Source organism: Notothenia rossii (genome assembly GCF_949606895.1).
Source record: "Notothenia rossii genome assembly, chromosome: 2".
Lineage (NCBI taxonomy): Eukaryota > Metazoa > Chordata > Actinopteri > Perciformes > Nototheniidae > Notothenia > Notothenia rossii.
This window is the reverse complement of record NC_136904.1, coordinates 23278495-23301124: the sequence shown is the minus strand read 5'-3', so window position 1 is coordinate 23301124 and position 22630 is coordinate 23278495. Positions and strand designations below refer to the sequence as shown.

General features: G+C 40.4%; 2 protein-coding genes across 5 annotated transcripts in view; one reads left to right on the top strand and one right to left on the bottom strand.

Moving 5' to 3' along the window:
- Nucleotides 1-1746: 1746 nt before the first annotated feature.
- LOC307028832 (protein diaphanous homolog 3-like) overlaps nt 1747-22630 on the top strand; it is a 218784-nt gene continuing 197900 nt past the window's right edge. The window contains exons 1-2 of one of the 3 annotated variants that reach the window (XM_079664176.1): nt 1747-3017; nt 19719-19807. The gene's annotated coding sequence lies outside the window, so the exon portion shown is untranslated. Of the gene's footprint in view, nt 3018-19718; nt 19812-22630 lie in introns of all 3 variants that reach the window. The other 2 variants (XM_079664175.1, XM_079664177.1) reach the window with 2 other exon arrangements.
- tdrd3 (tudor domain containing 3) lies at nt 6007-20869 on the bottom strand. Of its 2 annotated transcripts, none has more exons than XM_079664179.1 (13): nt 20677-20869; nt 19672-19756; nt 18109-18174; nt 17276-17436; nt 16024-16165; nt 15830-15901; nt 14176-14325; nt 12274-12426; nt 11492-11669; nt 9385-9510; nt 7505-8484; nt 7030-7155; nt 6007-6840 (listed from the first exon to the last, which is right to left on the bottom strand). In XM_079664179.1, the coding sequence occupies exons 1-13, from the start codon at nt 20712-20714 to the stop codon at nt 6688-6690; spliced, it is 2430 nt and encodes an 809-aa protein (XP_079520305.1). In that variant the 5' UTR covers nt 20715-20869; the 3' UTR covers nt 6007-6687. The 2 variants fall into 2 exon arrangements, with proteins under 2 accessions (XP_079520305.1, XP_079520306.1); XM_079664180.1 differs by having other exon boundaries at nt 6736-6874.

Below are 22630 nucleotides of genomic sequence, written 5' to 3'. Positions count from 1 at the left end.
ACATAATTTAGCAGATAATTCAAGAGATATGAACCCCTTCAATATCCTGTGTTGATCATTTCATGGGATTGTAATATTTTTCTTTAAATCAGATGTTATTATGAGGCTGAAATGTACTCATACAGACACTTAAGGTTTTCAAGGATCCCATTGTCTTTTCTCAATGCACATTTCCTTTTACGATACAATCACAATTGCTGTTCTTCCATCTATCAAATATGTTAAAATAAACAAAACAAAAGATAGAATACAGAGTCTTCAACATGTAATTTAACTTAAGTGACTGTATGATGGATCAGATCAATCCAATACCAAAGGCTTTTATTATTAAGGTAGTGCACAAAGTCTCATTCCTGCTGAGCCCCATGTCTCTAGTCTCAACAGGTACTCAATATGCTAACAGGAAAATGTGCTCCCTGGGACAGTCATGTTAATGTGCCGCCTTTCAGGTCTCCCTTTTCCCATCAACGAAGGAGAAGAAGGATTGTGTTGTTGCGGCCAACGTAGAAATGATGTAAGGAAGGACACATTTAACAGGATCCCAGGGTTCAGATGTCACTGCGACAAAGGTACCATGGTGGAGAGATGGAGGGTGGGGGTCAGGTAAGAAGAAAGATAATGGCCAACAGCTGTGAATGGGGATATGAGGAAAGGCAAGCAGGTGGGAAACGAAGGGGCAGAGCAAAGTGGATTTTAATGTGGGAAAGAAGGTTGTTCTCTCTCTCGTGCTGAGAAAAGAATTCCTCCTGTAGCTGAAGGTTATCAGATTGCAGTTAGAGAGAAGCCTGGAAAAGGCAAGGCTTTGGGAACAATAGTTTTATAACATGCTAGCGTTTCTCTAGGGATGTCGGCTGGTCTGTGCACCCCTTTGGTCCAACTATTGGATGCCATAAAGTTTCATTCATGTTCCCCAGAGAGGATATATTCTAGTGACTTTGGTGTTCCCCTAATTTTCCTTTAGCACCACCACATGTGGGTTAAAGTCCAAAACTTAAACAACTATTGGAAGGATTTACTTTACATTTGGTATTCATGTATTCATGTCCACTTCAAAATGAATTCTGATCACTTAGATCACAACTCTAGTCAAAATCTATACTTCAACTTCAAGCCCTTTGTGTAGCAACTGCTTATTCTTCATTGGGGTTGAACAAAATGTTTCACATTGGAAGTTCTAGTTTGATGTTCATTGTAATGTAAGTGGCTCTAGTTGTATGTTTCATTAAGAGTAGACTGCCTATTCTGAGCACACACAGACTTTGGCTACCCAAGAGGAGTTTTTGTAAGACACTGAAGGCTGAAACAGTTTTAAAGTTCCCCTATTATACTGTTTTTCATCAATATATAATAGATCTCAGATATATACAAAACATGTCTCTGAAGTGTTTGGCTCGAAATACCAAACAGATCATGCATTGAAGCATCCCATAAACCCCTCTGTTTCAGCCCTGTTTCAAAAGTGCTGATTCTCTGTATTTTACTTTAGATGAAAATAAGGAGCCACTCCCCACGCCCCTCTGTGAGATATTTAGTTAAAATAACACAATGGTGCTCTAGGAGGAGATTCAGTTGATAAGGTGGGGGGGGGGGGGTTACCTTGGTTGGTGATTGGCTAATGGTTACACAAACAAAAAGTGACCGAAATCTGATCAGTTCATTTTCAGACAGGTTTTTATATAAATGGATCAGGACAAAATATGAGACAATCTTTTTTCCTGAAACATTCAGAATCTCTTTACACAGAGGGGACACATGTTTATGTATAAAAGACATGAACATTTGGATTTTGCATAATAGGTGACCGTTAATGACTACCTGAATATTTTTGCAAATATCATGTAACGATGGGTTACGTTTTGTAACCCTAGTTATATAAGCACAGGCGGAGCCCCCGTGAAAGGAAGTACCCGCAATTGCCGGTTCTGAGCCGGGTCCGCGGGGCAGGCCGTGGAGGTGGAGGGGGCAACGGATGCCGAGGGGGCTCTATACCGTCGCCTCTCTCAACTCCTCCTCATCGTAGCGCCGCGCTCTCTCCCATGGAAGCATACGGCTGAGCTGCAGCCTCTCTTCCACCAGGCGGCGGAAGCGCTGGGTGACCGACGTGATCTACCCAAAGGGCACCTCCGTGGATACGGAGATCCTCGCGGTCCTTCCTGGACAGCGCAGTGAGTCCCAGCCACACGTGGCGTGACGCTACTGTGGCCAGGGACATCACACGGCCAGCTGCGGCAGCTACACCGTGGACCAGATTGTTCATCTGGCCAATACAACGGTCCAAATAATCACTCCCATCCTGAGGCGGGGGGGGCGGGGACGGCCTGCTGAGGGGAAATCAGAGACACGCCCAACACACTGAGATTATTGGCCTCTGCTGCCATGTGTACCGAGCCGGAATATTCTGTCCAAATAATCCAGCATTTCTCGGTCACGCGGCAGCGGGGTCAGAGGCTTTTTCCCCTCCGCCCATCCAGCTGCCTGCGGAAGCAGATGGGCCGCCAGGCTCTCATCAAGGGGGGGCACGCCGGGACACACCATGTCTGAGCGGCCCTGCACCCTCAAGATACCTGTCATACCTGTCACTGGAACCACGTCGCCTCCACACACTGCCAGATGTCCAGCAACGGGGGCGAAACGAAGGCCGGCTGCGCCGGGCCGTAAAAAAGCCTGGCTCACCGGCTTTGGCGGTAATGGTGGGGGGAAACCCTCGTCGTCTTCCTCCTCCACGAACGGGGCCGGCCTTGATGGCGAAAACGAATGGCAACCCCCCAGCCGCATCCTGTTTCTCCATCTCCACCACCTCGAGGTCCACGTGGTCCTCCGTTTCCTCCGGTAGGCCTGAAAATGCTCCATGCGGTGCCGGCGGGTCAGTTGTGGTAGCATCCGGCAGGCATTACAGGAAGGACACTGCAAGCCGTCCCCGGCGTGTTCAGGCCCCAGACACTCGAAACACAGGCGGTGGGAATCGGCACCTGCGATTAGGCCGGTGCACGTAGGACAGGGTCAATGCTCGAGGACTGGTGAGTTTTCCATTCTTCGCGTCGGGCCGAACCACGCCCCTTAGCTGTGATATAATGAGCATATACCACGGCCTGTCCTGAGCTATTGCTTAAATATATAATGTATACATTTTTTACCAATGTTGTTAAGCTACCTGATTATGGAAAAAGACATGATTATGGCAAAACTTAACTTAAATAATAATCACTATTATGGGTCCATAAAACATTTATTCAGCACTTTTGAATGCACACAGTAGCCTACATTAATTCCAAGTCAAGTGCATTTTCTTTTCTCTGTAGGATAATTACGACAAAGTGCATTCAGAACTAAGCCAAGGTGCTTTAAAACTGCATAAACATCTAGGCCAGTAGGCCTACAACAAAATAGTGTAAATAAAGACTGTAACAGCCAGGCCTTCAACAACAACAAATGCACCTATAAATTTGGTAACCTAACGTGTTGTTGTGATGACGTAATCAAAACGCGGCGACAAGCACGGCGCGCCGAAAGCCGAAAGGGCCTTTTTAACAATTTTCGGCCGATAATTTTCGGTGGCCGAATATTTGGTGCATCCCTACAAATTATACTTTTTTTAGAGACCTTCAGACTTGGCTACAATTGTCAAAATCAGTGTTGTAGTGTTTATATAGCTGTTATGGAGGATATCATGAAGCTTTGTTCCGTTAAAGAAAACTAGAGCGTAGTTATTATATAATTTTAACTTGAAACGGGTCATGGGAGACCTGAACACAACATAAGGGTTAAACCGCTCTTAAAAAAGAATAATCTAGATGCTTCAGCAATGAACAATTACAGGCCCATATCAAACCTGACATTTCTATGTCAAATCATTGAAAAAGTAGTTTTTCAACAGTTGAGTAACTTCTTGCATTTAAATAACTGTTTCAATGTGTTCCAGTCACGCTTTCGACCAAACCACAGCACTGAGACTGCTCATGTAAAGGTCTTCAATGACATCCACTTAAACACAGACAGTGGCAGAACTTCAGTGTTAGTATTATTAGATCTCAGTGCTGCGTTTGACACTGTTGACCACAACATATTACTAGACCGATTCGAAAACTGGGTGAGACTTTCGGCAACAGTTCTAAATTGGTTTGAATCCTACTTAAAGGAAAGACAAATCTTTGTTTCTATAGGTAAATACACATCTGAATTGACAAATATGACATGTGGGGTACCTCAAGGCTCCATCTTGGGGCCTCTTCTCTTTAACATCTACATGCTACCACTGGCTCAGATAGTAAAAAACAACTAAATAAGTTACCATAGCTATGCGGATGACACACAAATTTACATAGGCATTTCACCAGGAGACTATGCTCCATTTCAAACACTGAAGTGCATTGAAAAAATCAATGAGTGGATGTGTCAGAACTTTCTCCAATTAAACGAAGGTAAAACTGTAATGGTTTTTTGGAGCCAAGGCAGAACGTTAGAACAAAGTTAACGCTGAGCTTCAGTCTGCAATGTTCAAAACAACAGATAGAGCTTTCTTTGAATGGTTTAGGCCCAAAATACATTTCGGACCTACTGCTAAACTATGAACCATCCAGAACTCTCAGGTCTTCTGCGACTGGTCAACTTTCTGTCCCCAGAGTCAGAACTAAACATTCTGCGTTCAGTTATTATGCTCCAAATATCTGGAAAATACAGTGGGGCAAAAAAGTATTTAGTCAGCCACCAATTGTGCAAGTTCTCCCACTTAAAAAGATGAGAGGCCTTTCATTTTCATCCTAGGTATACCTCAACTATGAGAGACAAAATGAGAAAAAAAAATAATAAATCCAGAAAATCACATTGTCTGACTTTTAAAGAATTTATTTGCAAATTATGGTGGAAAATGAGTATTTGTGGTAGACAATGTGATTTTCTGGATTTTTTTTTTTCTCATTTTGTCTCTCATAGTTGAGGTAAACCTAGGATGAAAATTACAGGCCTCTCATCTTTTAAGTGGGAGAACTTGCACAATTGGTGGCTGACTAAATACTTTTTTGCCCCACTGTACTCCCAGAAACCTGCAGGTCCGCTGCAACTCTCTCTTACTACTTTTAAATTCAGACTGAAGACATTTATTTTTGCCGCTGCTTTTAATTGAACTACTCATATCTTAAACTGCACTGTAACTTTTATTCATGTATTTTTCCTTTTAATGTTTATTTTATTATCTTTGATTTTTAATGACTGTTTTTAAATGCCATTTTCTTAATGTTTTTCATTTTTGGAAAGCACTTTGAATAAACTTGCCTTACCAAAAATATCACTGCTTATCTGATTGATGAAAATCAATCCTGATTATCCTGCCAGTGTGTCATGGTCAGTCCCCAGGAACTCTTTCCAGAGCTTCACTTTCAGTTCCTCTCCAACAGATAGGTTTCCATATTACCAGGCGTTAATTATTCATCTATGCTCGCTTGGTGCCTCATTGGAAAATAAAGCAAATCCGTTTAGACCAATGATACAGAATAGTGCCGCGACCTCTCCAATGAACCCTATTGTATTGTCCATTTGTCTCCTACTGCTGGTAGAGTGAAATTGGAGCCGAGGTGGAGATTATTTCTGGATGTGTAAAACTTGTCTCTTGCACAGCACAAGTCCATACACAGCAGGCTCAGTGGTGTGTGTGCAATGCTGGATGAGCTAGGTACAGTCCCTTTGTATTGTGCAAAATGATATCTCCGCAGTGTAACGTCTCTATTACAGCAGGAAGAGATTGTCTTACCCTTTGGATTTGCTTCACAGAACACAACAAATGAGCTTGAGCTGCTGGCTATGGGCCGCAAGTGTCTATGACAACGACGAGAGAAGAAATTAGGTGTGCCATAAGACAGAGACTATAATAATTTCAAAAAAATCCAACTGATACTCATAACTAATGACACATTTTTCAAAATCCCAGTGAGGTCTCTGTTACTGCTCTGGAAAATACTATTCAGAATTCCAGATAGATAATACAAATAAAAACACAATCAAACCACAAACCTGCTACATACTATAATAATTGTTTATTTACATGCATCCATTTCACAAGTTTTCACAAAATATACAGAAGATATGTCTTTAACAAAATGTCAGTTTTCTTTTTGCATTTTGTCTAAGCCCTTTGAAAAGTTCAGTATGCCCTGTAAAGGTGGACAATTAAAAAGTTCAGGAAGCACTCTGGATTGTTTTGAAAGTGACTTAGTCTCTGTCATGGAAGGATGTGGGACAAGCACACAAACAAGTTAAGACAAAGAAAATTATTAAATAATTTATCAAAATTAAGCATGTTTGCATTTTGGGGATGATTTGGTTTCACAACTGCTGAAGACATTGTGATCAGTTTGTACATAATGATATTTAACAACAGAAGCAGTGAAAGTTGACATTATACAATTATATAAAATCAATTTCTACATAGAAATAAGAGCATGAGTTTATTTAATTGTGGTCAGCAATAGTTTTATACATTATATACAGGTAATTATGCAAGGTTACAGTAATGCCTTCAAATTACTTTCCTACAGTCCATATTTTCACATTTATTTTACAATTCAAGACTCCCACCAAAATGAAGGAAATATTAGGAATAAAAAGTCTCCTTTTAAAAATAGGAACTGTGTTCACACATTGTACACACAATGTTTGATGTTTTATTATTAAAGGAAAATAACCACCATTTCCTTCTCATTTACCTTCCAGTGTAAACGCAGACACATCAGTCTCGTCTCGTGCCCTAGGAGGCTGGTAATACTGCTGAGTTGGTCTTGTGCGACGAGGCTGTCCGTCTCCCCCTGGGCGAAATTCGAGTGAACTGTCGTAGTAACCATCATCTTCCTCCTGCCATTGGACATTTGATATGGTTGTGATGTTACTGTGGGTAATCAGATTAAGATGTCATTCATATTTAATCTTTGCTCAACCCACTTGAGTACAGTTTAATTTGTTGCTTCCATTTAGTATTAAGCAACACATTACGGTCTTAATGATAATTGATACATTCTATCAAGTAGTTTTGCTTCTCCTTACCAATGCATCAGCAGGAAGCGGTTTGATGTTATGCAGCTCGATCTCTTCCCAGTTTCCATATTCACTAAACACAACCACAGCCGTGGTGCCTGACGGATGCACAGCATCTATTCTGGCATGGTAGAACTTCAAGGCCATGCACACAGACAGAAACAAATATAAATGTTAGAATTTTAACACCGACATGTTCACATGTCAAGACAAGAGACATGTCAATTAGGTAATGACAACTTGACAAAAAAAACTGTGAATGAGGGGAAATAATTAACAATCACACTATTTCTTGGCATGTTAACTTTCGAACATCTCTCAGACAAAAACAAAAAACACATCAGTAGTAACTGTTGACCATTAACATGCAAGAACAGGGTTATATGTGTATGGATTTCATTTCAGTGAGCATTTTGTCAAAGTAAGTTGAATTGTTTCAACAATGATCTGCTATTATTTTGTTAACAATCCAGAAATGACATACCTTGCCATCCTCCCAGTACAGAGCCAGGCACTTGTCTCCAGATTTCCAGACCTGATCCACAAAATGACTTTTCTCTGATCCGCGAGGACTTTGACCTTTGCCTTGTCCTTGCCTTTTCTTATTAGGTCCTGGGTTATTCAAAACGTTTTTCTTGGCGGGCGGTTCCCTGTTGGGGGGGGGCTCCCTGTTTGGGGGGACTAATGAAATTAATGGCTTTATTGGCCCAGTTCTTTTGTGTTCCATGTCTCCATTTTGGAAACGAGAAGGATCCCCTGTCGCGATTTGACAATCCCGCTTTAAGCCCACTTCTTGGGATGACCCTGAGCTCCCGCCCCTCAGGTTGAGGTTAGGTGGCCCACTGTCCCTTTGTCGGTCAAAGTGGTCTGTGTTTGGCCGCTCAGTCTTGCCCTTCCTCCTGTTGTTGTTTGGTTCTTCAAATCTGTCTGTGCGTTTATTATTTCCTCTTCCATCTGGCTCACTGCCTGCAGAATCAGACAGTTTAGATGTGGGTGCGTTGTCTCTAACACCTCTCCCTTTAGGCGGTCCAGACATATTCCCACCGCCACCACCATCTCCATTCCTCGATCGTTGGTGGGAAGATCCGCTAAACTCCATTTGCTGCTGAGGTTCTTTTGGATGTGGGAAAGTAGCCGAGAAAGATGAAGGATATGTTTTCTCATCCCTCATCTCTCTCCTGTCATTATGCGATCTGTCTGTTGTGCCTCGGGACCATCTCTCCTGGCCCTTCCACTGCTGGGCCTGAGCCGATGTTTGTGAGGTGGTAGAGCTAGAGATGGGCTCCTGGCCAGGTTTTGGAAAATCAACATCCCTGTGGAAGCGAGGCGGTCTGTCATTCCTTTGTTGCCTATGGTCATTATGCGAGGAGAACTTGTTCTGAGATGTGTCTTTGGAGTAATAGTCCGAATTGGAGAAACTCGCTCTACCATCATAGTGTTTCTGAGGAGCCTGGCTCTTTGATTCTGAGAAAAAAACAACATGAGGAACAGTGGCATCAAAAACTATGGTAATAGTGGACCAAATAATACATGGATCATTGTAGGGCTGTACCCGAATATCCGAATATTCGTTTGTTGGAGTACTATTCGGGTTTCAATTTGTTTCCATAGCAACAACAACTTCCTGTCAAAAGCGCTAACTCTCCTTCAAAATAAAAGCATGTCCATACAAAATAGAAAGCCAAGCCAAATTACACTTAAGACATACAACTGCAACGAAAGTAACAAACACAATGCAATATCCTTTTCAATTTGAAAGAACACAAATTCGGTTGTATACATTAACAAATAACAATAAAACAACAATACTGTAGAATAACAAAATGAATGCCGCGAATAAAACTGAAATACACGCGTTGAAGCGGTTCGCTACTACGCACCCACCCCCCGCGCGCGGGCCGAATATTCGCTGCTTATTACCACCGAATATCCGGAGCCCGAAAAATGGTATTCGGGACAGCCCTAGATCATTGACACGTTACCATGATCCACACACAGTTATGCAATCAGGATTAAACATCAGTGGTAAATAAAACAACCGCAAAATCATAAATGGAATACCAAATCATATCATCCATGGACGAACACAATTATTAAATAAAAAGCATATAAAAAAATATTCACTTCCTCTGCGTTTTCCACGGCAGCAGTGAGTTCATGCATTAAGAAAACATGACTGTATTCCCTTCAGCTCACAGTAGCCAGATGCATGACTACCAATAGGGACTTTACCCGTGGTGGGGAACTGTTGTTATGAGTACTTTCTTACTGAAGAACTGGATGGAAAAATATTATTAAAATATTCATGAAATGTGTTTCATACATCAAGTACCAAAGTAGTTGAATCCAGACTATTTAGCTTACCATCAATGGAGAAAACTCCCATTTTGGATTCAAGAAAGTCAAAAAGAGTGCTTGGACCAGATGGCCTTCCCCCTGGTCCCTCCTCTTCATCTTCATTTCTAGACCTGCCTCTTCCCCTTCCTCTGCCTGAGAAGAACACAAAAAGAAGAACATGCAAACCCAAATAAGAACAGTTGGAATGATGAACCTGGACGTTTAAATATAAATACCTTCTGTTCCCAAGTGCAGTGTTTCCCCTATATACAAATAGTGGCGGCGCAGCGCCGCTGCTGAAATATGAGCGCCGCTGCTAGGGGTACCCAAAAAAAAAAACAAAAAAAAAAAAATTGTTTTACTTTTTTTTTTGTTTTTTAAATAATAAGTGGCGACCCTTTTTCTTTTTTGATTGTTTGTTATATATATTTGTAGTATTTGTGTTACTGGCATAGGCGACACAGGCGGTCGCCTAGGGCGCCAGATCTGGGGGGCACTGCGCTGGTAGCTCTGGGAGGGAAAAAACATTTTTGACCGTTGCCGCTCATCCAAATGTTCGGCCTTGATGTAACAAGATTCATAATTAAGTAAATGTAACACCCTTTTTAACCCCGGTTGCACGTTTAATTTGTCCTGTACGGTGGGCGCTAGGTTAACTAGGTAAAATAAGATATGAATGAACAACAAAAATAAAATAAGCTACATTTATTTGTTATTGGCTATGGTAGGTTATTGGTTATGTTCACATACTTATTTGATTATTAAAATGTAAACCAATCTTTTTCATATGGGCGTTTTAGAGTTGTACCCCCTAGATCAGGTCTCTAGTAATTGTGTGCTCAAAGTACACCAGATTGAAGCATTTTACTGTAAAATGTTCCAAAAAAAATCTTCCCGGGGGGGGCCTACCCCCGGACCCCCCTAGAGGATATCACGTCCACCCCCCAATTCAAACATGTTCATACAACACTGAATACATTTGAAGCCATTTTGACGTCTATTACCCATGCCAATAAGTTTCTTTTTTTGCAGTGTATTTGTCTTTTGCAGAGATTTTTCATTTATCTTTACACATAAAATGTCGCCTAAAATCTCACCTAGGGCAGCAAATTGTCTAGAACCGGCCCTGGTACTAGGCCTAAAGAGCCTTTCTTGTGCTGACACATAGAAACAAATTGGCGGGGCGCACTTTGCACGCGCACACACTAAAAAATTCCACGTGCTCCGCGCTCACATTATGCTGGGCCCACGTGCCTTAGCACCGCTGCTATGACTCCATCCTAGGGGAAACACTGAAGTGTCTACATTTAAAGTAGTTATAGCGGGCTCTGTCTGCATACATATGTGTGTCTGAAGAAAAACGACAGGAACATATAAACACTCCTTCAAGTTTCTCTAGAGGGAATTCAGAAGAAATCCATATTTGAGGGATTGCCTCCAAAGGCCTCTCAACATGATGATGGCTGAGCCAGCGGCTAGCAGCTAAGAGTGCTAACAGAGCGAACAATGCAAAGGCAACAGAGCTGACTTAAACTCATGGCCAATACAACATTTGACATTTCCGAGACAATGCTGTGTATCATGATTGGTGTATTTTGGGGGTAAGCAGTGTATGTGCGGAATGCAGAAACAGAGATAAGCCAGTGTTGCAAACCAACAGTGAATCACATGAAACACAGAGGGAGAGCGCCTTTATTGTCTGCTTAGGATGACATTACTCCCTAGTGTATTTACAGAGCAAATTTTAGTTTCCCCGCTTTATTAATTCTCTGAATACCGTATATAATAATACAAAAATAAAAATAAAAGTTCAGTGTGGAAAAGTTAATGTTCTGTAGCTGATTCAAATAGATGATGTATAAAGCAACAATGGAAAAAACTTCCCTGTGCTAAACGAGGTTGGGGGGGAGCAGTAGTTCATTCAGGGTGACAAAATATGTTCCAAGTTACTGCAAGTTGATTTTCCGAAGTAGAATATCCATCTTAAATGTGACAGTTTGCCTGGGAAAATAATCAGTTGCAATTTTCACGCCCTTAATCTTTAGAAACATAAAAGTGCTTTAGGCTATGTGGCATATTCTCAAAGCAAGATTTTAAAACACAGCAGGTGTGCGTGTGTGTGAGTTCAGTGTACCTCTGGGTGGGGGCCTGATAGGTTCATCTACCACTGGGCTAGTTCTGGCCTCAAAAGTTCCTGTCAGTAGGCTATTTAGTGCCACTTCCAGGTTGTTGTTGTTATCCATTAGCGCCAGCCGAGCATCCTGCATGTTAAAGCCCATCTCCATGATGTCTCTCAGAGCACGTTCATCCACCTACACAAAAGGTGGATAACATTACATTAGGGAGAAGAAAAACAAAGATTGCAGAGAGAGAAAAAGACCTGTGGATGGATATTGGTTTGCTAAGTAATATTAGACTCATATGTAAGGTTTGTTGTGACAGAGAACCCTCCTTTTAAGAGGACATCTAGGTTGGATTCGTGGGCATTCAAGTTACAAACTATCATTAAAAAATCCCCAAGCAAAACACTTTGATATCCTGTTCCATCCTATTTATACGTTTAGCCCAAAGCTGGCTGAGTTCTGCCTAGAAGCTGGCGGGTCGACACACAAAGCTAGACGAATGGACTGCCACTTGATTGCAATAAAGGTGGCCAGGCCTCATATTCATTTCGATTTCCACTATACTATAATCAATGCTTCACATAGTCTATGAGCCATGAAATAAGACTTTAATCCAGACAAAAGAAACCAAAGAGAAATGCAGTACAAGTTCCCTGCTTTAAATTGCTTTGTTGCAATGAATAGAGGCTTCAAAAATATGAGGTGCAATCATCATTTGAAACTAAGAGGCATTCGTAACGACCGTATATTAAACAGACTTTTGTAACAGTTCAAAAAAAGTTTATCTTCTCACCAGCTCTCGATAGTTTCCATCTTCTCTGCTTTCAGGTCTTTCAAATCGCTCTTCTCGTCTCCTCTGCTGGTATGAGTCTCGGCCCCGGAAAGAGGAAGCAGCAGTGGATAAATTACTGCCCGCATTCTCTCCCCCACCAAATGTGCGCGGCCCCTAACAAGACAAACAACAGAGATCAATACAGCCTCAGCGCTGCAGAGAAAAAGAAAGCCGACACAGGAAACCAAACTTTCTAGTCGACAGTGGAGGTAGGAAGTTACTGTTAAAAGCAGTTGATGTTGAGATGAATGTCAATAAGGGGCATTCATTATCGAATCCGGGCCAAATCAAACAGTTTGTGCAGAAATTGGAATCAATGAGAGAAACAGCCAAATTAGTGAACATGGCAAAAAGAGCAGTCCCTTCTCAACATACATTAAAGGTTATTAAAAACATTTTGATAAACACAATTATAATATCAGTGATGCAAACACAGGTATGGTGAAAAAAGAGAAAACTATTCGAAGCAGAAAGAAACATTGTAATATACCATCTGACAAAGGCCTGCGCTATAATGCTTCAATTAACTGGCTATTCTTTATAATATACTCAGATCAATAGGAGACAGAGATGTTAAGTTATAAATCAAGGGTTATTATTATTTACAGCAGGGGGGGGAACCTTTTTCCTTTCGATTTTTACAACATCCTCCGAGGGCCGTACAAATTATTGAACTCAACCTCTGCTTAAAAAAACTAAAATCCCAACCCATTCATTTGGCCTTTCTTTCATGCTGTGCAAAGAACAAGCAGATATCTTACCATGACTTGCGCATGCATGCATGTGCACGGTGTGGCATGACCACCAAAACCAAAAGATATGGACACAAGATGTGTGCAAATGTATTTAGTATCCTATCCATGTGAACATGATTTAAGTATGGGGTGGAGCTAACCTCCCCCAAGAGTTCCAGGGGCAAGCTCCCCCGGGAAGTTTTTTTTAAATATTGAAGTTAAAAGCATCAATCTGGTGCACTTTGAGAGCAACATGAGGAGATCTATGGATACATCTTTCAACACCCATTTGAAACAGAACTGGAAGCAAATTTTTCTTTTTGGATATTTTACAAATCACTCCTTTCAAACTGTATTCTTGTTATTTTTAACAACTTTTTTGTTACAGTCATATAGTATTTTATACCTGTTTTTCATTTAGTCTCTAATGTCTCATTAATAACTATAATGATCATATCAAGGTGTGCCTTAACCTTACTGAGCTGAGGTTATTTGAGCCTCTCAGGAGAGAGCTCTCTTCCACCTGGTTGTAGAAAAGCTCTTTAAATTCGTTAGCATAGCTAGCTAACCAGATACTAACAACAGATCGCCACTGTGCTTACAACTAAAGACACAGCCACGCAAACACTGCGGCATGTGTACGGCTCCTTATGGGTACTGCAATATTTGAAGAGCTGGAGCGGCGTTCCGGTGCTCTCCGTCTGCACTCTAGTTTAGACTCCTTTCAGACGAGACATAACCACGTTACGCTCGTGTTGTGTTCAAGGAACCTGTCCTTGGCCAGGAAAAACAGGCACTTGTTCGTTTAATTATTTTGCGATCTAGATTTCTTCTTCTTTTTTGAAGTGAGAAGTTGTCCGCCCGTCCGTCCGTCCGACTGACGGACGGACGGACTCCCCCCCCAAACGAAAACGAAAACTCTTCGGTTCTCCACGAGTTACACAAGTCACCCAAATCGGCGTTAAAAAAGCGGGAGGCGCCGAAAAGCGACTAATTTGCATCACTGAATATAGTTTATAGATTCATGTCCATGAAAGCTTATATATTGAGACAGTTAAAACAATAAAAAAGTACCTTGTGGCTACCATTTCAAAGATGTGATAAAGGCCCATGATAAGGGTTTACATACCTCTTTGGTCTTGGCTATCTCAGCAATCGCTGCTGTCCGTTGCTTTTCAAACTCATCATTCTCGTCCGGACCTTTAGCAACACTTTGAGACTTCAGGGTCTTCCTCTGATCCAGGTCTCTGGTGTCCACTTCCTCCTTCCTCTCACACCTCTACGGAGAGCAAAAAGAGAGTAAGAACATGAGCTCAAAGATCTTCCTCGGTCGTTTAGAGCTCATTAAAAAAGGATCACTGCACTTGACATGTCCACATTTTGTTGGAGTTAGAAGTATAATAAAGTCGCTTATGGTGTTTAAGTTATTGTTGTAGCAACCAACTGTATCGCAAATCTCAAGGGTGCCTCTCAGCTCATGGTTAATGTTATGAATCTCAACTTTGAACTGTATTGTTTTATCAAGTGGAAGTATTGATATGATACTCAACACTTCCTGCAGCTGTCTCATGCCTGTGTGTGTGATCACTCACAGAAGTGAACAAGTGGCTGGAGCAAAGACTAATTAAGTATTTTCACCATCTTTTTGTTGCATTAGCCATCCGAGCAGGACAAGTGATACGAGGCACGATTATAAAGCCAGGGTTGACGAAACGTGGAAAACTTGTTAAGGACTTGCAATTGATGACACGCCAAATGCATTAGGTGTACAATATATATCTTTGAAGTGGGTTTTTTCGCCCCAATAAGGCAGCGCAACGCAAGCTATACAGCAAGGTTTTAATTTCCCCAGGTTTTGAGCTCTCCACCACTGAGGCTTAATTGAGGCCCAAAAATCTTTAAAAATCTTGAAGATGGAAAAAATCTCTAGTACTCTGGGTAATTCACAGACCTTGCAATGGACATTTAACTTATTTTATGTTCGATAGAAAACAGTTCCCAAAGATAAATGTCTGAGAGCTCCATGGAGACGCCAGGCTTCTTGTGGGGAATCTGCATGCGTAGTGATCATTAAGGTTAAGTGTGTTGATTAATAATTTGACGACTGAAACTTGCATGCTAATTTCTTTTGATTCTCATTATAAGTATACCTAGCAAAATGTAAGGGAACCAGAATGAGGCAAACATATTCTTTTGTCTGATGGGGTATAAAATACATTGAACTAATCAGAGGGGAGAAAATGAAAGATAGAGCCAAGGAAAATATAAGCACCAATTTTTTTTTGTAATCTGCATCCGAGCGCCAGTTTCCCATGAAAATGATATTACTTATATACAATGATCCTAAGCAGACATCAAATCCACACAGAGTTATAGAGTGGCTCAGCGCTAGAAATACATTTAAACTGTGAATCCAGAGAACGCTGTGTGAAGATACACAAATGCTCTTCATGTTACTTTATAAAGCTTTAGCAAGTCTGGAGTTTAGAGTGGGTGGAAATCCCCAAATCCAAGTGTCAAGCTGATACAGTGATCCTGTGCAAGGGAGTATTGACTCAGGCTCAGTATTTTCTCAAATGAGAAACTACATTTTAATGGGCAAAACCAAACAATTTGGAAGAATTTAAGGAGGTTTAATCGTTTTTTAAGGCTCTAGGAAAAGAGTATACTTGCTTATTTCACATCTAAAACTATGCATGAATCTCCATTGTTTGACAATAGGATGGAAGTGTATATTATTCAGAGATCAGTTCACTTTATTCTGTTATCTGTACTATCCTTACCTGATCAAACGCCACAAAGGGAGGGGGTCCACCTTCTGCTCCAATGTTACTCCTGCTGTGTTTGGCCAGACTCTAGAAATCATTTCAAAGTTTGAAAACAGGCTTTTAAAGCAGATTTACAATGATTTCTATCATATGGTTTCAACATTTATTATCAAAAGAAGCTGAGTCATCATAACAAAATCGCCTCTCACCCTTTGTAGTTCCCATTTCTCCACCATGTGATCGACCTCTCCTCCAAGGACAGAGATCTTTGAGTCATCGAGCAGTAAAAGACCATTTTTAACCTGGACTGTACCAAGGAGCTTTACCTTTGTTCCAGGGGGGGTATTAAGACTGAGAAAAAACAAATAAAAACAATAAATATGTATGTATAAAATAATTGCTGTTATTACATTGTTTAACTGACTGTTAAATGGCAAAACATTCAAGGGTCTGGGACATTAGAACTGCTTATACCAGGTCCCCCACCCTATTGCCTTGCCCATACCACTTTATAAATGACATGGAGCCGTGCCAGGGGATGGGTGGCAAGGCTAGGAGAGACTATTAATAATCCCAGCTGCTCACCCATCCTCATGGTAAATTAAAAGCCCCCTCTATCTCATCAGGCCTGATAAGGCCTCTGCCTCTCTCATTAAGAAAGCACAGAGACTTAGAGGGATTTCCAGCTACTGATGCCGGATGCCAAAGCAACAATTAGGGATTTCACTCCAAACCTCTGGGATAGATGCTGTTCTCGTGATAGCGGCCAATGCAGAAGTGAGGCTCTCTCTATCCTCGATTCAATCAAATACAAGCACGTATACACACACTATTTACACTTCACTCAATGTAGCAATTCACTGCTTAATCATCATTCCTCTATATCACTGTGTCACACACCGAACGGTCCTGTAATCCATCTCATCCTTCTTTGCCCCACACTTATGGCCTCACGCACACTTTCATAAGAAACACTAGGCACCGCTTTTGGCAGCCAGTGCGCGTGTGCCGCTCATAAAGAGGGGATTTGTTCTGTTCTCTCCTCGCTTCCCATCAGGAAGTCAAGGCCCACATTCTGGCCACTCCGCCTGTACAGACTGGCTAGTCACCATGGCAGCAGTCACCAAGGCCACCATTGCTGGGATGGAGATGTAATTAAGGCTGGAAATTGTTAGATAGCTGCCAGCATGTGGAAATTGCAAATAGATGGAAAATTGAGCATGTGGTGGGGTGAGTGTTCACAAGGAGGTGAAAAGGAAGGGTGAGGGCAACGTCTTACACATTTGCTTTGAAATATATGATGAATTGGCTTAACGACAGCCTCCTTTGCTACTAAAAATGTGATTTTATTTACAATTTGTTTTATACATTTAACTTCCTATGGAATAAAAGTATACCTAATGCCAGTGATTGCACTAACTTAACATATTCCTAAACACAACACGACACTTATATGGGTACCTGATTTTAGACAGGTGTTTAAACTCCAATCCAACACAGATGGTGTGCCCATCTGTCATTTGTAGACGCAGCATTCGCGGCGCGCCCTGGCACTCCTCGCGGTCTTTAGGAGCCGAGACATTCCTCACCTTTTGCACCTGAAGAACATATGGACCTTCCAACTGGCCATGTGCAAGAGACAGCAAATTAATTATGGCTTAAAAAAGGCAAAAACAGCAGCCTGTGGGGGAAGATTGTGCCAGCATAGAACTCTGAAGCCATTGAGTCTTTGCTCTCTTTATTTAGCATACGTGTATCAGAAAAGGTATATTCCTGCTAAATTCATTGCTACATTTTTGATTCAGCGACTATTTTTTGAATAGATTCAGATTCAAATTCTCTCAAAAAATTGTTTTAGTATTTCCGAGAAAATATGACTGTAACACCTGTTAATGCAATCCACAGGCTTTACTATAATCTGTATGTTTAATGTAATTATAGTTGCTCGGATGGCACTCTCTGTTAGAGATACAATGTAAGAGGAAATGGGTATGACCAGAGTGACAAGCATCATGTAAAGATGTCTGAATGGGTTATGCCCACATAGAATTATGATTTAATATTCTGACAATGTTTTACTTTTTTTTTCTTTCAGTTGCTTAACCCCCGTTTTAAGCAGTTCGAGCAGTTTTCGGATGTTTCTTTGTCAGTGTGTCAGGGCCATCTAGTGGCTCTCATGAGAACTACAGCCTGCACTGACTGAGCTGAAAAAACCATAGTAGCACTTTATTTCCCAGAAACATATCATAAATATCACTTTGTACTGGCTGTATAATAGTTTGTGTAGCACTCACCTTCTCAATTCTTCCACTATTGATGTCTGGCGGTATACATTTTCTCCCAATAGGCCTGAGGTCACTCTGCAAATGAGACACTGCTTAATTGAAAATAACAAATACTGTGCCAAAAGTACAACAAACGAATAATGGAATAGATATATGCATCCAAAGATGTGACTACCTACACTGTAGTGTGCTTCAGAGAAAAACTAATTGTATTAATTTGCCTGTTAGAAAGAAAGGAAGCCTTTCACCTATCCTCAACCCCAGAAACAACCATCCAGTTCTCATGCTTTTCTGCTATAAAGGCATATATGTAGTTCTCAAACTATGCAGTTTATATTATATGGTGTAAAAGATGTCGTCATTTTGATTTCCATAGTTTATTAAGCTCAATCTAATTTAAATAATTTCAATATTTACATTTGTGGTTTACTGTAGATTTAACAGTTATATATTTTCAAACAATCTCATAACTCTTTTGATACGAACATAAAGGTCAATTGTTTTCTAATGATCTCCGTCCTGCAAACATCTGTTGAATCAGAGCTGTTGGCTGCAACGAGGCAGTAATCCCAAGAGGGTCTATGACCTACTCCTGTTTTTTTACTGCGGCAACAATATCTCTAAGCAGAGGGCTTTTATATCCCCAGTAAAACTAAAACAGGAATTGATTCTTTATGTTGAAGTTGGAATGAATTTCTCTAAAACATAATTATTTCAAAAGGTTGCATCAAGGCTCCAAACAGGGTAGAGAAAATGGGGAAATCAGGGTTCTGTGATAAAAGAATAAAGCGAGTAAAGCAGCTAATGGTCCAAATTAATCCTAAAATTATGTTAAAGATTTCACTGAAGTACAAGGTCCAGAATTAAGTTGCTAAATGTTGGTTGGTTGGTTTAGGTGTGCTGTGATAAGTAAAAATGGTGTTTGCAGCATCTGGCCAAAACATAAAAGGACACAGCTTTTGTAGTAAATTAAACTATTGTTTTTTAAGGAATTGTCTGCTGTTGCAAGTCAGGTAAGAAGTTTCACTGTGTGTCTTACAGAAAAGCTTTTCAAGTTCCAAGGCCGTTTGTGGTTCTTCTGTCTTTGTTACCGGTCTTCATGAATAGCTTAGTGAATTTTTCTGTTTACTCTTTCAATTTAAAATATATGTTTCGAATCATTTTTGGGCCCCATTTTCTCTTCCGACATCGTGTTTTGACAGCGGACAAGTGCCTGCAATTAACTGGCAGATGCTGGGTCTGCCAATAAAAGGTTCATTCTAAGATAGCAATAAGCTCAATAATATGCTTTTTAGTTCACTTACAAAATATCAAATATACTGAACATTCACTCAAAAGAAAGAATAAAGAAAGAATTTCCAATTGTGTGCTTCTAGCTTTGTCTGTTCAACTAGCATGGTTATTTGGTGAGTACATCAGTATGTGCTTTAGAAACAATGGCCTAATGAAATCAAATGTAATAATTATTGTGAGAACACATTGTTGAATACTGTTTTGCATACTGTTAAATACATATTAAGCAATTTCAGTTGAAATAAGTTGCATATGTAGAACTTGCTAAATTAAACTTACATTAAGTGCAATACGAATAATGTCATTGGGAGTTATTTTCTGTGCAGATCCTTTCAGTTCTGCTATGCCTTCATCGCTGAGGTACCTGTGAGAAAACAGACAAGGTGGAGAGGAGAGATGACAGTTGTTTCCACAGGTAGGTGAGTTTGCCCAAACACAATATCATTGTAAAAGACACAAATACCATTGCCATCATCACAAGTTATCTACTACTGTATATCTGCTGTAATGTTAGACAATTAAGGACATGTTTTGAACAGCTTCGAGATCTTACAAATGTGTTTCACCACGTGGTAAGGCTCAATAATGTGGCTATGGTTGTTAAAGGCGGGAACCAGGTCCTCAACCTCTGACATCAGAACATATTTTTGGCTGAATCTGCCCCCTTAAAAATTATTCAGATGTCCTTTAATTTCGAAGCGGCATCTATAAAATATAGAATTGCAATATTTGGGAAAGAGTGCATCACATCAGTAGGGACCATACCATTTACAAAACCACACAAGTATAGGAGGGTAAATGTTAATATTATGTCGTTTAAAGGCAGCGATCATCTAAAATATTCAGCACATATATTAATATGAGATATAACAACGTCAAGTTACAGAAACCAGGCGTTTTCTGACTTTCAAAATCGTTGCAAGTGTTTTAATTTAGCTGAATCCAGCGCTCTTTGACCACTGAATCACTGCTTATCGGTTAACACAAAGTGTAGAGTCATAGGTGTTCGTTACTATAATGGCAAGCTAATTGTGTATTAGCTTTAATGGTATATCAAGCTAATGTTATTTATCTCGCTAGCTCGAAGTTAGATAGCCGTATAAGTAATAGCGTTGCCACGATCCACACAGACTGAATTGGTCGTGTTTACTTTGGAAACCGTTGTGCTCTCGCAAAATTATAAAGTCAATGTATAGCTAATAATGATTAGTGTTGCAAGCCAACACCAATCTGGCACCTCATTGAGTTAGCTAGCTCACTGACGTTAGCTATAATGCTACCTACCAGCCCTCTTTGGTCAGGGACTCTGTGACATCAGTCATTTTCGTCCACAGTGTAGATGTGTAAATACCGACACCAATAAGTTATAAGTGAGCACACTTAAATAACGACTATCTGATTCGGTAATACATGTTCTTCAGCTAACAATGATAACGCTTGCTAATGTGAACGACTCTACGTAACTAGCGTCATCCAGTGTTCACGTATGGAGTGCCGTGGGGGTCAAAATACGTTTTAATATTTTTTTGAGCGTTTTTTTTTCTTCTCTTATGGATAGTTTTTTCTTTATATAACCTAACCTTTTCTTACTGGAATCATTTTTAAACTAATGACAACATTAGTAAGGTGACTGTCCTCCTAATATGCGATGTTATATCTTACAGTAGGATCCTGCCAAAATAGAAATACCTGCTTATTCAATAAATGCGTTTAAGTACCTTTACAAATAAGCAACACAATATCTTAAATAATTGTAGGCAGGCTTACATTTCCCTCTTTATTTCTCTTTTCGTTTGTATTGTATATTATATGCAAACCAATACAAAAAGAAAGGGCCGCAGTCTGTATAAGTCAGACAGGGACCCTGACACATAACATCACATGTCTGCATGTCTGGAACGTAACATTAGCTCAAATATTTGAAAGCATTAATCATACATCCATTTCAGAACGGCTAGTCAGTCTGAAAGCACAACTGTGTGTTATTTGGGGACACATGGCAAGGTGTAGTATAAGTATTACTATTTAGACTAGCCAAATAAAACCCAGGATTCTGATTATACAATTGTAGTTGGGACCACTGGATGGCAGTGTATGCACACTGAATTGTTGAGACAGAAACTTCTTTCCCATTGCACAGGTTTTACAAGATGTTCTTCTTTCTTTTTCATATGTCATATGGAACAGCTGATTAATAATTGCTACCAAAAAGAGTATTCAACGTTGTTTCATTGCATCCATTGCATCCAACTTTAGACTTGTGGTTGCTAGTAGAACTACTGAATTAAAATTAAAATGTTGTTATAAAGCAAACAGACTAATGACTGGTTGTATAGATACATATGTAACCGGCTGTGTCTGACTCTGCGTTGTGTTGTGTAGAAAGACGACGACCCAGACGTGTAGCTTCATTCAGGATGTACATTTATTTTCACTCCTGACGAAACAGCGACAGAAAGAAAACATTTCTCCAGTCAGTACTCTCTTTAACGTGCCCCTATACAAATTAAACAACACAGAAATACATTGTGAACACCCGTGAGACACTACAACAAAAATAAGTAATAAAAAGTAACTTAAAGTGCATAAAGTCGACACTAAAACACGGAAATTGCTTCTGGCTGAAGAGCCGCCTACCTCTCCCACAGAGATCAGTATCAAAAGGGGAGAACGATGCATGAACCCCGCGAAAAAAAGGGGAACAGTGTCACATGCATAAGGAACGTAGGGGTACACGCTAAAATTATAGTTCCACATACTGATGTGAGTCCTACTGCGTCAGGTATTAACACAAGATGAAACAAGAATAAACACAGATTTTGTGTAATTATATAGACATATTTACATAATATATTATATACAAATGAGACATAACTGTCCCTGTTACACTCACCCCGCTAGAATTATGCAAAATTCTGGGTCGCAAAACAATCCACATATAAACACACTGGCCATTACAACAAGCAACAAAACCATATGAAACAGCAATAAGAGCTTCCTACCTAAAGGATAAGAGAATGAGGGACTCGCTTGGGCCCAGCAAGAACCCACAGTACTCTACAGACAAGGTGAGGTGCAGTTTACACCCCACACCCTGGCCAAACGATGTGGATGAGCGAAAAATAAAATAAAAAAAGGCTCAATACAGCAGTATATCACCAGAGCACAAATAATGGCTAACACGCCACATTTCACACATTAATAACAGCACGCGGCCTTATCTCAACCCTCAAGAAGG

Coding starts and splice junctions, on each gene's coding strand:
- tdrd3 (XM_079664179.1), bottom strand. CDS start 20,714: ATGACTGATGTCACAGAGTCCCTGACCAAAGAGGGCTG. Junction 9,511..11,491: donor TATCAGGCCCCCACCCAGAG/GTACACTGAACT, acceptor TGTTCTTCTCAG/GCAGAGGAAGGGGAAGAGGC. Junction 6,841..7,029: donor CGCTTCCTGCTGATGCATTG/GTAAGGAGAAGC, acceptor GTCCAATGGCAG/GAGGAAGATGATGGTTACTA.